This window comes from Salvelinus sp. IW2-2015, linkage group LG28 (assembly GCF_002910315.2).
Source record: "Salvelinus sp. IW2-2015 linkage group LG28, ASM291031v2, whole genome shotgun sequence".
Classification (NCBI taxonomy): Eukaryota; Metazoa; Chordata; class Actinopteri; order Salmoniformes; family Salmonidae; genus Salvelinus; species Salvelinus sp. IW2-2015.
Genome location: NC_036868.1, coordinates 4,559,878 through 4,577,757, shown reverse-complemented (window position 1 = coordinate 4,577,757; position 17,880 = coordinate 4,559,878). Strand labels below are relative to the sequence as shown.

The window sequence follows — 17,880 nt, the reverse complement described above, 5'->3', positions numbered from 1 at the left end:
CTGTTGTCATATCGATCCCGTTAACGGGATCCGAGCCATAAGAAGTTTTAAGAAGGTTTTGTGAATCTGGGCCCTGTGGGCCAAATGCTGTCCTCTGGACTTTGGGGAAGAAGATCAAATGTGGCCCGAAGGCAAAATTAGTTTGAGACCCCTGAACTAGACCATGAAGCCAACATACAAGCAGAAAGACTACTCACAGGGGAAAATAGACAGTAGCTCCACCCGCCCTCGGGGTGACGGCAGCAGGGCAGATATTTGAGCAATCACAGTGCACCATAGAGACAGAGCTCTCCACTGTTGCAGAATTGCTGCAGCATTGCTCTGGGATGATATCAGACTCAAGTGGGGGAAAGACAGGAGAGCGTGGTTCCTCTGCAGCCACCTTGTTCTGCATGGGCACACTGCTCTATGGTTGGTAATATTTCGTACACATCTGTTCCGTGGTGTTGCAGCTGTATCCGGACAGGCAACAGTGGGTTATGTTAGAGCAACACTACTTACAAACATAGTGAAAATAAAAGTTATGAGGTGATCTGTGAATACCTTGTAATTCATATGTAATGAATCTCTAATACCTCTCAGTGAGCTCTGATGAGGTTCTTCYTTTTGACCGAAAAGTTTGTTTCACCATTGAAGAACTACATTTACACTAGTGGTGTCAAATTAGTTTCGTACCCATTCAGGGAAGGGACAGCAGGCGTATCCTCCATTGGTCATACAGCAGGTTGACTGATCAGAGCAGACCCTGCCACCACTAACACCAATGCAGCAAAATTCCACATCTAAGGACAGAGAATAAAATGTTATAGAAGCATTGTTTAATATGCCAAAATTGAAATTAATTATATTGTGACATACTGAATTATTTCAAATTGCAATTTCACTTACCAGGTAAGATAAGCCTATGAAACAACGTAAAGGGTGACTCCTCAAACAACGTAATTAAACAATGTAAAGGACGACTCCTCAAACAACGCAATTAAACAACGTAATTAAACAACGTAAAGGGCTACTCCTCAAACAACGTAAATAAACAACGTTAAGACAGACTCCTTAAACAACTTAATTAAAAGGACGACTCCTCAAACAACGTAATTAAACAACGTAAAGGATGACTCCTCAAACAACGCAATTAAACAACCTAAAGGGCAACCCCTCAAAAACAACACATCTTTTTAAGCTGCATAGTAGATTTAATCCAACCACTTTTAATAAGGACCTAACTGACCTAACCTGATGTCAATGATACTGACCTCAATTAGGGCTAATTTCTTTATCCAGTGTGTTTTTAAGTTGCTGACACCATTCAAACCAATGAGGGTTTGGAACGTTATAGCCAATTATCTCAGAATTATATTTTTGCAGATAGAACCTTATAGTCCCAATCTTTCAAAATTGGTTATTGATGAATATCAAATGTTCAATTATGCAACAAGGATATTCCATTGCCCTCATTAGTTTAACTGGGTGAGGATTAAAGGTGAGGTGAGGATTAAAGGTGAGGTGAGGATTAAAGGTGAGGTGAGGATTAAAGCACTAAGAACAAGACAATTTCAGCCAGTAGAGCTGATTCTCATCAGCGAAAACCTTTTCCCTGATTTATGTTCAGCTGAAGCTTGGCTGGCAGCTCAAAGACATCCCTGCAGGGAACCTGCACGGTCATGTCACGCCACGTCTCACAACAAAAGACTATACACGTGTAATTACAATTACTGTCTGCCATCTTTGTTTCTGTCTGTAATGCAACATTATATAAATTACCCGCAAAGCACTCGTTTGAGTAAATTACTACTATCCAATCATGTAGACCTACTGCTCTTATTAAAACAATGATTTGATTACATCACACCAAGCTACAATGTATGTTATAAGTATTATCAATCTTATTCAGAGGCTGCCTTAGCAAGGCAATTGGGAAAGGTGAAGAAGAAAAGGACAGGGCTTGGGCAGTGAGCTGTGCTTGGTGCAGAGTGGAGTYGACAGAATAGCTTACCCTGCATGCTACGCAACACATACTGTACACACAGAACTGTAGAGGCAGTGCAGCTGTGTGCCATGATCCTGCTGTGTGGACCATTTGTGAGCTAGCTGGCAGATGGAACGAGGATTTTGGATAAGATGCATTTGGAGAGGATCCATCATCCATCCCAAAGCATCTAAACAAGCAGATTCTCTAGTCTAAAACCGTGGTGGTACTACAACACATTAATGTCTTGCTGCTGCAAGAGAGYCTTTATCATGTGTTGAATGAAAGAATCACACACCAAAACATAACATTTCTTAAATCTAATCAAATCTACTCAAATTTTATTTGTCACATGTGCTGAATAGAACTGGTGTAGACTTAACCGTGTAATTCTTGCTTACGAGCCCTTCCCAATGATGCAGCAGAGTAGATTTTACAAATAATAATACAAATGAAATAGTAACACAAGAGGAATAAAATATCATACACAAGAATGGAATGATATACAGGAACTACCAGGACAAAATCAATATGTAAAGGTATGAGGTATTTGAAGTAGATATGTACATGAAGGGTAAAGTGACCAGGCATCAGGCTATATATATATATATATAATAACAGTAAAATAAAGAGCAAAGTATTACACGTTAGTACAAAAACAAGAAACACACAACCCAATAATGATGATCGATTCAGAGCCATGAAGCCTATCTGAAAAGTTGGACAATAAAACCTAAACAGGGGAACTTATGTTACATCACTTTAAGGTTACACTTTACATACTATACATTCTCCCAGACACCGCAGAATAAATAATGAATTGCAGTCATGAAACACAAAAAAAACAGCTAGATCAGCCTTAGCCTTACAAAATCCCCCAATTATGCCATCCTCAGCCTATAACAATAGTCACCAAGGCCTGGAGTTGACCGTCTATGACAGGAGCCAGTGCAAGTAGGTCTTATCAGTTGCAGCACTAGGGAGGCGCCGGAGAGGAGGGGCTGGGACAATAACAAAAAGCCGATGGGTCCTAATGTTCTGTCTGTAACCCTCATCTGGAGTCTGTGTAGCTACCTCTCCCTGATTCCCCCTGCACTCTGTTCTACTGCAGCCACGGTTCGAGTGGAGCTTGTTTCTTCAAAGGGTTTGCAGCGAGTTCAGAGGCATGTCAGTTTGGCACAGTAGCACTATGCTGATTCTCCCAACAGCCCCAAGCTAATATAGAAAAGTAGGAATAGTATGTTTACTTAACTTAAAGCTTACCATTTGACAGTATGCATCAATGACACGTCATATACACATTCCTATTAGTATTTAGGTTCTAAAATATAGGACTAAATTATATGGAATGGGGGAAGGGGTTAGGCAGGGGGAAATGCTTTACTTTATCATGACACTGAAAGCCTAATGACATAATATGGTGTATTAGGAGGATATTCACTTAATTATGTAATAAGATGTGTAATCCTACTTAGTAACTTAATGGGACATACCCGGTCACATGGTGCGACCCAAACGCTTCAGCATGCCAAGGGGGGGGGGGAGCAAGAGAGAGAGGGTAACTGTTCTTTTCATGACACATCATGGTAGAAGCTCCTGGAGGAGGGATGGAGTGAGGGTAGCAACGACTCTGACTAGGGCCCCGGGGCTGACCGTCACTGTCGCCCTGGTGTAACGCAGTCTGACAGACACACGCTTTCCTTGCTCTTGGCTTTTACTGGACTGGCATGACATGGGCCTTCTCCACYGAGCAGTGGGTCTCCGGGAAGCAGGCACTGAAACGCGCTCGGGATATCAACCTAGTGGGGGGGAATGAATCAGTGTTGGGGATCCCAGGCTGCATCTGCTCTAGCCTGGAACTGAAGAATAATGTGTGGGGAAATACAGTGTCATCTATGAGTCTTGCATGGCTTAGTGGTGTTGTTAGTTAGGCTTTGCTCTTTTAGTGCAACCTCTTATCCCCATTGCTTTGTGTCTGAAGAACCCAAAAAGATCTGTAACACAMTGGGGAAAATCTGCATGTTGATAAGACTAATCAAAGTAAATGAATTAACAAACCATATAACCACAATTTATGTTGGTCGTTACAGTAGAATTGACAGGGGACACATCTATGGTTAAAGAGCAGCGATAACACTGACTGCATTCTCTATTGACAGGTTAAAATATGAAATGCCCACACATTTCCAGAAGTGCTGACGTCATTGCGTTCCCAGTTAAAAGCCAATTTAGGCTTAATCCGAAAATGTGGTGGAGGCACCATATGGATGCACCATATGGATGGTCTGACACAATCACAGAGCCTCTGGAGGCGTAGAGTGCAAATTGAGCTCCATACCACAAATGTTGCAACAATGGGGAGGGGGCCCCGTATAACTACGCATTGACATGACCGTTTATACAGGACCAAATGTCAACCAAACTCACTTCACAACAGCTCTGCGTTGCTTGGCAAAGCGCAAGAAGTTTGAATGCCTTGATTTCTGCAGAGGCCGTATCACCATAAACGCTTCACGGCCACCGCAGGCGTCCAATTGACCATGRGGCACCTTTAACAGTGCAGGGTTCCCCTCTGCTGCATAATACAACACAGTAGGATATTGGCCCATATATCTCACCTAGTACTGCCTGTTTCATACAGAAAAGAGCTTTGCTATTGGAAAATGCAGTAGATGCCATCTTTACTTACAGAATTTACAGTGCCTTGAGAAAGTGTTCACACCCCTCTACTTTTTCCACTTTGTTATTACAGTCTGGATTTAAACTGGATTAAATTGAGATGTGTGTAGAACAGTGACACAAATACCAAAGTCATAGTGAAATTATGTTTTCAGAAATGTTTACCAATTAAATTCAAAAGGAAAAGCTGAAATGTCTCAAGTCATTAAATATTCAACCTTTTACAGCAAGCCTAAATAAATGCACAAGTAAACATTTGCTTAACTATGCCCATAAGTTGCATGGACTCACCGTGCACAAGTMTTTAACAATCTTGAAATGACTAACCCCTCTCTGTACCCCACACACAGATAATTGTACAAGCAGTGAATTTCAAYCACAGATTCAACCACAAAGACAAGGGAGGTTTTCCTATGGTTTGCAAAGAYGGCTATTGATTGTTAGATGGGWAAAAAAAACACATTTAATATCCATTTGAGCATGGTGCAGTTAAATTGTACACRTTGGTGTACARCCAGTCACTACAAAGATACAGGCGTCCTTCCTAACGCAGCTGCCGGAGAGGAAGGAAAGTGCTCAGGGARCTTACCATGAGGCCAATGGGGACTTTAAAACAGTTAGAGTTTAATGGCTGTGCTGGGCAATAACAGAGGATGGATCAACAATATCGTAGTCATTCCACAATACTAACATAAAATGACAGTGAAAAGGAAGCCTGTACAGAATAAAAATATTCCAAAACACATCCTGTTTTCAATAAAGACTATAGTAATACTACAAAAAAAATGTGGCAAAGAAATACATTTTTTGTCCTGACTACAAAGCATTATGTTTGGGGCAAAGCCAACACATGACAGAGTACCACTTCAAATATTCAAGAATGGTGGTGGCTGCATCACGTTATCAGTATGCTTGCCATTGGCAAGGACTAGGGAATTTTTTTGTTGTTGATAAAAAGTCAGGTAAAAGCGCTAAGCACAGGCAAAATCCGAGAGGGAACCTGGTTTAGCCTGCTTTCCAACAGACACTGGGAGACAAATTCACCTTTCAGCAGGTCAATAACCTAAAACACAAGGCCAAATACACACTGGAGTTGCTTACCAAGACAACATTGAATGTTCCTGAGTGGCCTAGATAGATTTTCAAGCCAATTTAAGTTAAAACTATCGCAAGACTTGAAAATGGCTGTCTAGCAATGCTCAACAACCAACTTGACGATTTGTTTTTCAAGAACGGATATATATTGTACAAACCTAGTGTGCAATGTGCTTAGACTTACCCAGAAAGACTAAAAGCTGTAATCGCTGTCAAAGGTGATTCTAACATTGACTCAGGGGGTTGAATACTTATCTAATATTTATTTCCTGTTTAATGAAAAAACATAATTCCACTTTGACAGAGTATTTTTTGAAGATCATTGACAAAAAATGACAATTAAATRCATTTTAATCCCACAACATTTGGAAAAAGTTAAGGGGTGTGAATACTTTCCAAAAGCACTGTAAATTGTCTTAACATCTTCAAAGATCCCTTTGTGTAAAGGAATTCAAAACCCAGCACAGAGAGAAAGACCACCCATCCGTTTATCCATGAAGAGTGCCAGCAGTATTTCCTGCATTATTGTTGGGATGGTGGCACAATCACACTTCTCTATTTGCCTCCATTGCATTAGCTGCTAGGCAATCTGGCAGTGTGTAAATTGCCAAAGAGTAGGTGGAAGGTGTGATTTGAGAAGTGGAATTTACAAAAAGATAGATAAACCAGTTTCACACTCACAAAAATAGTATATATTTTTTACTGGCGCCACCTTGTGTCCATTTCTGTGCAGAGACATTGTGACACTTCAAATGAATGAAGAAACTTTATTCTGTTTCAATGGGAAAATAAATGAACACAAAAAAGAAAAAGACACTGTTACCAAATATATGAACACTAACGTAATTTAATCGTACAATATTGAGTGCCTTAGTTTCCTGTCAAGGACTGGCTTTTTCCTCTGCACTCTCCARGGCCGTCTGACAACCTTACAGGACAATGCGTGTAACAGAAAAAAGAAAGAAAAAAGTTACGTGAAACACCCAACGTCAAATTGGCTAAAGATCAACATTGTCCACATCTGAATCATCACTGATATAAGATGCAGGGCTGGAGCTCCAAATGACGCTCCCTTCCAGGGAGATAACGGAGCTGAAGCTATCCATGAAGAGGTCACTGTTACTGCTGCTGCTACTGCTACTGCTACTGCTGCTGCTACTACTACTACTACTACTACTACTACTACTGTCGTCGTCGATGATCACCATCACCTCCTCTGGCTGGGCTGTGTGGAGAGACAGTAGTAGAAGGCACCATGAGAGCCCTTCAGACCCACACTGACCTGGGTCGTGTTCGGTAAGGCACTTGTTGAATAACTTTGATTTGACTTATCACTCACAAACATCCATCCATCCYTCCMTCCTTCCWTCCATCCATCCATCCACATCTTCACCCATGAATTCCAAGGCTTCCCCTCAACAACTTCATCAAACTTAGGAGTGGGGTGAACGCACCTCTCACCTTTCCTCTCAGTGATGAGCACCAGTCGTCTCTGCTTCATGTCTGGGCTGAGCTGCTCCACCATGCGATCGATGCAGTTGTCCAGCACCAGCGAGCGGGTCTGAGACAGGATGGCCTGCCGGCAGATGGGGCACTCGTCCTTCCGCTTGCGCCACTCACTGATGCAGTGCAGGCAGAAGCTGTGGGCGCAGTTAAGAGTCACCGCCTGTAGGGGATATATGAACGAAAGATCGAAACATAACAGCTCAGATTAAAGGCTCACAGCATTCAAAATTCGGTTTTACCAGTGTTTTGTATCATATTAAACTGTAAAAGTGTTAGTTTCTGGTTAAAAATAGGGCTAGGCGATATATCAAATTAATGTTTTAGCGCGATGTTCCAAATGCCTGTATCGTATTTATTTTATTTTATGAGTGTTCTGTGTCTTTTTGGTCTCATATCCTTAGCTCCTTCTGTGCTGTGTGCACCTTCCCACTTGCAGACACGAAGCCCCTTGCCCTGCCACTCACAACAATGACGAAAGATGACCTTCTTCCTCTCTAACAACAAGCAGTGTAAGGGATACATTGGGATTTTGGCACTTTCCCAGAGTCCGATGAACTCGTGGATACCAATTCTATGTCTCTGTGTCCAGTATGAAGTAAGTTAGAGGTCGTTTTTGCGAGCCAATGCTAACTAGCGTTACCATAGACTTCCAGTCATTGCACTAGCGCATGTTAGCAACGACCTTCAAACCTCACGCAGAGAAATAAAAACGGAATCCACGAGTTCATCTGATTCTGGGGAAGTAGATAAAGGGCCTCATTGCCAAAATCCCTTTAAACTATTTGCATTGGAGGTTTGGTCAAACAAAAATCAGTCATATGGACACCGAAATGCTTTGACATTATTTTACTGTAACAGTTAAGAACTTAAAAAGGATATCGTTAGAAAGGTTGTGTTTCAACTCSCAAAATGTAGAACAAAGCTGACCCTACTAAACCAAGAGTATCAATGAACATGATTGCTCAGTTTGTCGTGCATTGCAGTACTGCTAGCAGCATTTTAGACAGACTTATGTGCTAGCTGTCTAGTCCGTTTTATAAAAATGTGCAATGAGCATAAAAACACACATTTAAATGAGGAATTGGCAACTTGTTCTCCTTCTGAGAAATAAGCATCTTCTTCACTAGGTAAGCCACTTGATTTCAATATCTGGAAGTGAACAGGCTGTGATGTTCAAACAGTTGGAGGCGGACAGGAGGGTGTATTCATAACAGTTCAACTGTTCTACCTTATTATCAAGCAAATGGATCCAAATTGGCAAGACTTTCAATATGAAAGATTAGCTGGCTACTCACTAGCACGTGGGCTTTTACTTAATAGATTTATTATGAGACCTATGTACATTTTCTAGAATGCCTGCTACAAGTTGACCATTATTAGTGGATGTGCATGGGTCTGGTTACATTTGTAACAAAAATAGCATTTTCATAGAGACTTGAAAGGTAGATCATCAGTCTAAGGCACTGCATCTCAGTGCTGGGGGCGTCACTAGACCCTGGTTCGATTCCAGGCTGTATCACAACCGGTCGTGATTGGGAGTCCCATAGGGTGGCGCACAATTGGCCCAGCGTCGTCCGGGTTTGACCGGGGTAGGCTGTCATTGTAAATAAGAATTTGTTCTCAACTGACCTACCTAGTTAAATAAAAGGTTCAATAATTAATATTATACACATATACATATATATATATATATAGTTTTAAAATCAGCAGGTTTAAACGGGTGGAGTTTTGGCTTGTCCGGTGACATCAACAGGCGGTATAAGTTAATAGAAAAATAAAGAGTTCCAAGCCTCTCTGCCAATAACAGATAAAAATGATTTGATATTGAGATAAAAACAGCCGCATTGGGCCTTCACCATAACCTTTCGTTGTGATAACATTGGAATTACAGATTGAGATTACAGTACAGCGTCTTCCAGTCAGTAGCTATACTCCCAGACAGAGATTTAAACTTAACTGTACATGACTGTTATTGATATCCAATGGGAACTCGATAAAACGGTCAAAATATTTACCCTAATGAAAAGCTCAGAACAAATGATGCATTGAAGTTCGTTCTCCAGCACCTCCGTCATTTGTGTTACCACTTCCTCCTTTTGAGTTCTCGCCCTCTCCTTCTCTTCCTGCAAGACAACACATTGGTTTGAAACCTCACCAATTTATTTTAATCCAGGCATCTCAAGTGAAGACAGTTTCATTCAAACGAGTTAGGAAATTCAATTGAGTGAGGAAGTCACGCTGAAGGTAGCTTACCTTTGTCACCTCCAGCTCTTTGTCTTTGGCCTTGAGGACGTCCTCGAAGCCTTGTCGAGAGAGTGCAAGTTCCTCTATGACTTTTCTTTGCTATACGGATTGCAACAGATTCAAGATTGGTTACACAAATAGAGTTGTCAGGCCTTTAATACAAGAGCTTAATGTTTTATGTTGCTTACCTCTTGCAATGCCTCCTCCAGCTGCTTTTTCAAACCCTTCTCCTCCAACTGTTCTGTCAAACCCTCCTCTTCATGCTGTGTTTTTTGCACCTTTAAAAACAACAAACACATTTGCCAGTGTTAAATGGGTCATCATTCTGGAGCACACCATGATCAAATATATATTTGCTCTACTATACACTCAAATACGTTTGTGTAAGATTCCTCCTGAAAGGTCTTGTCAAAGTAGTATAATATATGCAGTGCCTTCAGAACYTATTCATAACCCTTGACTAAATCCTCATTGTCGTTACAGCCCGAATTCAAAATGGATTAAATGTTTGTTTTCTCTCGCCCATCTACACACAATACTTCATAATGACAGTGTTTTTTGTTGTTGACATTTTAGCAAATTTATTGAAAAAGAAAATGCAGAAATCACATTTACATACAGTAAGTATTCATACCCCTTTGCTATGACAATCCAAATTGAGCTCAGGTGCATCCAATTTTCTTTGATCATCCTTGAGATGTCGCTACAACCTGTGACCAATTCAATTGTTTGGACAAGATTTAGAAAGAAACACACCTGTCMATAAAGGTCRCACAGTTGAAAGTGCATGTCAGAGCAGAAACTATACCAATGAAGTCCAAGGAACTGTCCGTAGCTCTCCAAGATTGGTCCTGTATGCCTCATTACAATTCTKTCTCAAGTTTGGACACACCTACTCATTCAAGGGTTTTTCTTTATTTTTACTATTTTCTACAATGTATAATAATAGTGAAGACATCAAAACTATGAAATAACACATATGGAATCATGTTGAAAACAAAAAGGTGTTAAACAAATCAAAATATTTGAGATTTGATATTCTTCAAATAGCCACCCTTTGCCTTGATGACAGCTTTGCACTCTCTAAGCACTCTCTCAACCAGCTTCATGAGGAATGCTTTTTCAGTCTTGAAGGAGTTCCCACATATGCTGAGCACTTGTTGGCTGCTTTTCCTTCATTCTGCGGTCCAACTCATCCCAACCCATGAAGAAACTTTATTCCGTTTCATTGGGAAAATAAATTAACACAAAAAAGAGACATTGGGTTGAGGTCAAGTGATTGTGGAGGCCAGGTCATCTGATGCAGCACTCCATCCATTTCCTTCTTGATCAAATAGCCCTTACACAGCCTGGTGTGTTTTGGGTCAATGTCCTGTTGAAAAACAAATGATAATCCCACTAAGCTCAAACCAGATGAGATGGCATATCGCTGCAGAATGCTGTGGTAGCCATGCTGGTTAAGTGTGCATTGAATTCTAACTAAACCAGACAGTGTCACCAGCAAGGCACCCCCACACCTCCATAATTCACGGTGGGAACCACACATGCGGAGATCATCCATTCACCTACTCTGCATCTCACAAAGACACGGTGGTTGGAACCAAAAATCGCAAATTTGGAGTCGGACCAAAAGACAGATTTCCACCAGTCTAATGTCCATTGCTTGTGTTTCTTTGCCCAAGCAAGTCTATTCTTCTTATTGGTGTCCCTTACTAGTAGTTTCTGTGCAGCAATTCAACCATGATTCACACAGTCTCTTCTGAACAGTTGATGTTCAGATGTGTCTGTTACTTGAACGCTGAAGCATTTATTTGGGCTGCAATCGGAAGTGCAGTTAATTAACGATTTCTGAGGCTGGTAACTCCAATGAACTTATCCTCTGCAGCAGAGGTAATGCTGGGTATTCTGTTCCTGTGGCAGTCCTCATGAGAGCCAGTTTCATCATAGCGCTTGGTTTTTGCGACTGCACTTGAAGAAACGTTCAAAGTTCTTAATTTTCTGACGGACCTTCATGTCTTAAAGTAATGGACTGTCGTTTCTCTTCGCTTATTTGAGGTGTTCTTGCCATATGGACTTGGTCCTTTACTAAATAGGGCTATCTTCTGCATACCAACCCTACCTTGTCACAACTGATTGGCTCAAACGCATTAAGGAAAGAAATTCCACAAATTAACTTTTAACAAGGCACACCTGTTAATTGAAATGCATTACAGGTGACTACCCAATGAGCTGTCATCAAGGCAAAGAGTGGCTACTTTGAAGAACCTCAAATGTATTTTGATTTGTTTAACACTTTTTTGGTTACTACCTGATTCCATGTGTTATTTCATAGTTTTGATGTCGTCACTATTATTCTACAATGTAGAAAATAGTAAAACAAAAAAAAACCTGGAATGAGTAGGTGTGTCCAAACTTTTGACTGGTACTGTATAACTGGGAAAGGGTATAAAACAATTTCTAGAGTAATGAACATTTAAGAGCACAGTGGTTTCCATCACTGGTAAATGGAAAAATGATGGAACTACCCAGACTCTGTCTAGAGCTGGCCGTCCGACCAAACTGTGCAACTTGGTAGTGCTGAGCAATTTGTGCTTTTTGAGGTTGTTTCAGTTAGATAAAAACATAATATATTWATCAAGGTTATCAGTTTCAATTTTAAAAAATTACATTAAATGCACTATGCATTATGTGGGTTGAATGCTGTAACACAGAATAAAACAATTAATACCTCGGTAACCTCATTGCTGCTATTCCTGCATTTCAGTTGAATGCCTCCTTGCACTTTCAATTTGCCGTCATTGCACATTTAGACTTGCCATTTGCCTTCATTGCACATTTATACATCCCACTTAACATACATTGTCTTTAATTGTTTCACTTGTACATTTTTTGCATTCTTATATTTGCACTTCTGGTCAGATGCTAATTGCATTTAGTTGTACTGTACTTGTTCAATGACAAAGTTGAATCTAATCCATGTAGAATATTGGCCTGTTGGAAACAAGCTCCCTACCTCATTGCATAGTTCAGTCTGGATCTGATTTATCTCTAGAGAAACTGTGCAATGTGCGCAATAAGATCACAGAAATAAAACAATTAGTTGTTTAAAACCCGAGAAACTTGAGATTTCAGTTGATCGCTCAGCACTAGCAACCAGGCAAGGACCTTGATCCGGGAGGTGACCAAGAAAACAATGACCACTAACAAAACTACAGAGTTTCTTGGRTGAGATGGGAGAACCTGCCAGAAGGACAACAGTCTCTACAACCCTTAACCAATCTGGTCTTTATGGGACAGTGGAAAGACAGAAGAAAAAAGATTCTGTGGTTTGATGAGACAAAAATGTATCTTTTTGGCCTGAATGCAAAGCGCTATGTCTGGAGAAAACCAAGCACAGCTTATCACCTGTCTAACACCATCCCTACCGTGAAGCATGGTAGTGGCAACATCATTCTATGGGGATGCTTTTCAGCGACAGGGAGACTGGTAAAGAGGGAACAATGAATGGAGACAAATAAAGGCAAATTCTTGATGGGAAGCTGCTTCAGAGTGCAAACAACCTCAGACTGGGGGGGGGGGGTCGAAGTTTTTACGTTCCAACAGGACAACAACCAAGCATACAGCCAAAGCAATGCCGGAATGGCTTCAGAACAGTGGCCCAGCCAAAGCCCAGACTTGAATCCCATTGAAAGACTTGAAGAGTGCTGTTGATTGCCACTCCCAATTTAACTTTACAGACAGTGCGAAAATCCACAAATCCAGATGTGCAAAGCTGAAACAGATACCAAGACGACTGAAAGCTGTAATCGCCTCCAAAAAGGTGCTTCTACAAAGTATTGAATGAGGGCTATGAATATTTATGTAAATTGCATATTTATGCATTTCATTTTCAATATACATTTAATATAATTTCTAAAAACATGTTTTTACTTTGTCATTATGGGCTACTGTGTGTAGATGGGTGAGGGAGGAAAAACTATTCAATCCATTTTGAATTCAGGCTGTAACACGTGGAATAAGTCAAGGGGTATGAATACTTTCTGAAGGCACTGATCACAACAACAAAAAATWATAGGCTAGCAACGGGGTATAGGTCTGTAAATMTTATGTGATTGGAGGATAATCTTATAAAAAGCAGGAATTCTGGATGAATCCCTGATATCCCCTTACTGAGGCTCACCTCCAGGCGGTTCTCAGTCTCGCTGATGGACCTCTCCAACAACTCCATCCTGTGCAGCTGGCCCCTCAGCATCTCCAGCTGGCTCTGCAGCTCCCTCACCTGCTCCTCCCGGTGAGGGTCGTCCCGCTGTCGCCGCCCCTCACCCTCCAGGGCCTCCACCCGCCGCTGGGTGAAGTTCATCCGCTCCAACAGCACCAGCATGTTCTGGCTGTACCTAGCAGCCAATCAGTACATTTTTGTTTTTCAGTTTGGATGTTAATAATGAGAACACCTGGCCTTTTCTACAAATCTGTCCTCCTTTCCTCGTGCTGATCTAGGGTTGCAAGATTTTGCTAACTTTRACAAAATTTCCCAGGTTTTCCAGAAATCCTGGTCGGAGGATCCGGATTTCCTGCTTATTCCCTACTGACTCCAGAAATCTTCCTAACAGGATTTCTGGAAAAGTTACCAGAATTTTGCAACTCTTTGCTGATCAAAATAATTGACCTGGTGAAAGCCAGCCTAATGATGAGCTTCCATCATATTGTTTCACCTGTCAAGTCTTTTCCAATCAGTGCTGACAAGGAAAGGAAACGAGGACTGATTTCTAGACAATTGAGAAAGAGACATATTCTCTTTTATATAGAACCTGCCCAATATGTTATAAATGTAGCAGCAGGAGACAGACGTACATTTGCAGGCTGGACAGATTCCTGCTAGGACTGCTGGGTCTCTCTAGAGGCGAGTCCAGCCTCCGATGCTGCCGCACGCTGGGCCCGGCCTCCTCCCGTACCCTGGTCCCTGGCCTGTCCCGGGGCTCGTCTGTGGGGCAGGGCTGGCCCTGGGACTTTTCTGTGGCAGAGTGGCGGTAGAGCTTGGATTTAGATGAGGTTGAAGGCTCCAGTTCAGAGTTAAATTTCCTCTTCGWCTTCTTGATTCTGGATGTGGCGCATGCCCCTTCACTAGGTCCCGTCACTAGATAGGGTTTGATGTCCTCGAGGCGCTGCCGAACAAGTATGTACTCATACTCCACTTTGGTGCCGACGATGGGCACCCCCAACTTTATCGAGTCCCCAAGCCTCAGCAGGTGAGCTTTGTCCACAGGAATTCGTTCTCCATTCACCCACACACCATTAAGGCTCTGGAAAAAGAATAAACTGCTCAAACCTTTTTTTTTAAATAATAAAAACACTATTTCATTTTAAAATTGGATATATGGAGAAGCTGTACCTTCTTATCGGTCACCGTCCATTGGCCTCCGTCTCGTTGCTTGAACATACAGTGCATTCTGGATATCATTAGGGGGCAGCTTGGGGACACGAGCTGGTGAGTGACATTTAAGCCACGTCCAATTGTGACCTGAGACAAGAATGGAGCTTAGGGCATTTCATTCACACAGTAGCTGGTTATACTTTTTTTGCATAATGTTTACAATACTATTTATTTGCATAGAGCAGAATTAGAGTCCCTAGTTCTCTGTATGATAGKATAACATCACTAGAACATTTCTCTATGTGACATCTGGCGACCCGCKATTCAGGGCAGGTCGGGCCAGTTTCGTATGTTATTTTAGCATTAATAGATGTAATATCAGTTTGCAAACAATGTAAAGCCACATACAAAAATGGTCWCTTTTRCTTGAGTAAAGCATCTCCAAAATGCAGGTGTTTCAACCTAGCTCAGAGCTTCTATGGTGGTGGAGTAGCAAGTGCAAAATATGGAGCGTAAGGGTTGGTATCAAATCAAATTTGATTTGTCACATACACATGGTTAGCAGATGTTAATGCGAGTGTAGCGAAATGCTTGTGCTTCTAGTTCTGACAATGCAGTAATAACCAACGAGTAATCTAACCTAACAATTCCACAACTACTACCTTATACACACAAGTGGTAAAGGGATAAAAATATGTACATAAAGATTGAATAATGATGGTACAGAACGGCATAGGCAAGATGCATAGATGGTATCGAGTACAGTATATACATTATATTAAGTGGCATTGTTTAAGTGGCTAGTGATACATTTTTGATCAATTCCCATCAATTTCCATTATTAAAGTGAGCTGGAGTTGAGTCAGTATGGCAGCAGCACTCGATGTTAGTGGTGGCTGTTTAACAGTCTGATGGCCTTGAGATAGAAGCTGGTTTTCGCGTCTCTCGGTCCCTGCTTTGATGCACCTGTACTGACCTCGCCTCTGGATGATAGCGGGGTGAACAGGCAGTGGCTTGGGTGTTGTGGTCCTTGATGATCTTTATGGCCTTCTGTTGACATCAGGTGGTGTAGGTGTCCTGGAGGGCAGGTAGTTTGCCCCCAGTGATGCGTTGTGCAGACCTCACTACCTCTGGAGAGCCTTATGGTTGTGGGCGGAGCAGTTGCCGTACCAGGCGGTGATACAGCCCGACAGGGATGCTCTCGATTTGTGCATCTGTAGAAGTTTGTGAGTGCTTTTGGTGACAAGCCGAATTTCTTCAGCCTCCTGAGGTGAAGAGCGCTGCTGCGCCTTCTTCACAACGCTGTCTGTGCGGGTGGCCAATTCAGTTGTCCGTGATGTGAACCCGAGGAACTTAAAACTTACTACCTCTCCACTACTGTCCGGGTCGATGTGGATAGGGGGGTGCTCCCTCTGCTGTTTCCTGAAGTCCACATCTTTGTTTGTTGACGTTGAGTGTGAGGTTATTTTCCTGACACCACACTCCGAGGGCCCTCACCTCCTCCCTGTAGGCCGCCTCGTCGTTGTTGGTAATCAAGCCTACCACTGGAGTGTCGTCCGCAACTTGATGATTGAGTTGGAGGCGTGCTGGCACGCAGGAGAGGGCTCAGAACGCACCCTTGTGGGGCCCCAGGTTGAATCAGCGGGTGGAGATGTTTACCTACCCTCACCACCTGGGGGCGGCCCGTCAGGAAGTCCAGTATCCAGTTGCACAGGGCGGGTTGAGACCCAGGGTCTCGAGCTTGATGACAAGTTTGGAGGGTACTATGGCGTTAAATGTGAGCTGTAGTCGATGAACAGCATTCTCACATAGGTATTCCTTTGTCCAGATGGGTTAGGGCAGTGTGGTTGCGATTGCGTCTGTGAAACTATTGGGGCGGTAAGCAAATTGGAGTGGGTCAGGGTGTCAGTAGGTGGAGGTGATATGGTCCTGACTAGTCTCTCAAAGCACTTCATGATGACGAAGTGAGTGCTACAGGCGGTAGTCATTTAGCTCAGTTACCTTAGCTTTCTTGGGAAACAGGAACAATGGTGGCCCTCTTGAAGCATGTGGGAACAGCAGACTGGGATAAGGATTGATTGAATATATCCGTAAACACACCAGCTAGCTGGTCTGCGCATGCTCTGAGGATGCGGCTGGGGATGCCGTCTGGGCCTGCAGCCTTGCGAGGGTTAACACGTTAAATGTTTTACTCACGTCGGCTGCAGTGAAGGAGAGTCCGCAGTTTTGGTAGCGGGCCGTGTCAGTGACACTGTATTGTCCTCAAAGCGAGCAAAGAAGTTATTAGTCTGTCTGGAGCAAGACATCCTGGTCTGCGACCGGGCTGGTTTTCTTTTTGTAATCCGTGATTGACTGTAGACCCTGCCACATATCTTGTGTCTGAGCCGTTGAATTGCAACTCTACTTTGTCTCTATAGTGACGCTTAAGCTGTTTGATTGCCTGGAGGGAATAGCTACACTGTTTGTATTCGGTCATGTTCCGGTCACCTCTGCCCTGGTTAAAAGCAGTGGTTCGCGCTTTCAGTTTCGCCGAATGCTGCCATCAATCCACGGCTTCTGGTTTGGGAATGTTTTTATAGTTGCTATGGGTACGACATCGCCGATGCACTTTCTAATGAACTCGCTCACCAAATCAGTGTATTCGTCAACGTTGTTGTTGGACGCAATGCGGAACATATCCCATCCACGTGATCGAAGAAGTCTTGAAGCGTGGAATCAGATTGGTCGGACCAGCGTTGAACAGACCTGAGCGCGGGAGCTTCGTTGAAAGTTTCTGTCTGTAGGCTGGAAGCACAAATTGGATCGTGGTCAGCTTTTCGAAAGGAGGGCGGGGGAGGGCCTTATATGCGTCGCAGAAGTTAGAATAACAATGAACAGGGTTTTACCAGCCCTGGTTGCGCAATCGTATGCTAATAGAATTTGGGAGTCGTGTTTTGATTAGCCTTGTTAAAATCCCCAGCTACAATGAATGCAGCCTAGGATATGTGTTTTCCAGTTTACATAGTCAAATAGTTTTCAG

The 17,880-nt window shown here is 42.5% G+C and overlaps 1 protein-coding gene across 4 annotated transcripts in view; it reads right to left on the bottom strand.

Annotated features, from left to right (window-relative positions):
- Window positions 1–6,493: 6,493 nt before the first annotated feature.
- rnf8 (ring finger protein 8, E3 ubiquitin protein ligase) overlaps window positions 6,494–17,880 on the bottom strand; it is a 26,580-nt gene continuing 15,193 nt past the window's right edge. The window contains exons 2-9 of one of the 4 annotated variants that reach the window (XM_023974234.3): window positions 14,880–15,008; window positions 14,342–14,790; window positions 13,671–13,884; window positions 9,679–9,768; window positions 9,500–9,589; window positions 9,262–9,369; window positions 7,195–7,406; window positions 6,494–6,965 (exon numbers count right to left, since the gene is read on the bottom strand). In XM_023974234.3, coding sequence (XP_023830002.1) covers window positions 6,923–6,965; window positions 7,195–7,406; window positions 9,262–9,369; window positions 9,500–9,589; window positions 9,679–9,768; window positions 13,671–13,884; window positions 14,342–14,790; window positions 14,880–15,008 — 1,335 coding nt within the window. In that variant the 3' untranslated portion in view covers window positions 6,494–6,922. The remainder of the gene's footprint in view (window positions 6,966–7,194; window positions 7,407–9,261; window positions 9,370–9,499; window positions 9,590–9,678; window positions 9,769–13,670; window positions 13,885–14,341; window positions 14,791–14,879; window positions 15,009–17,880) is intronic. The other 3 variants (XM_023974233.2, XM_023974235.3, XM_023974236.2) reach the window with 3 other exon arrangements.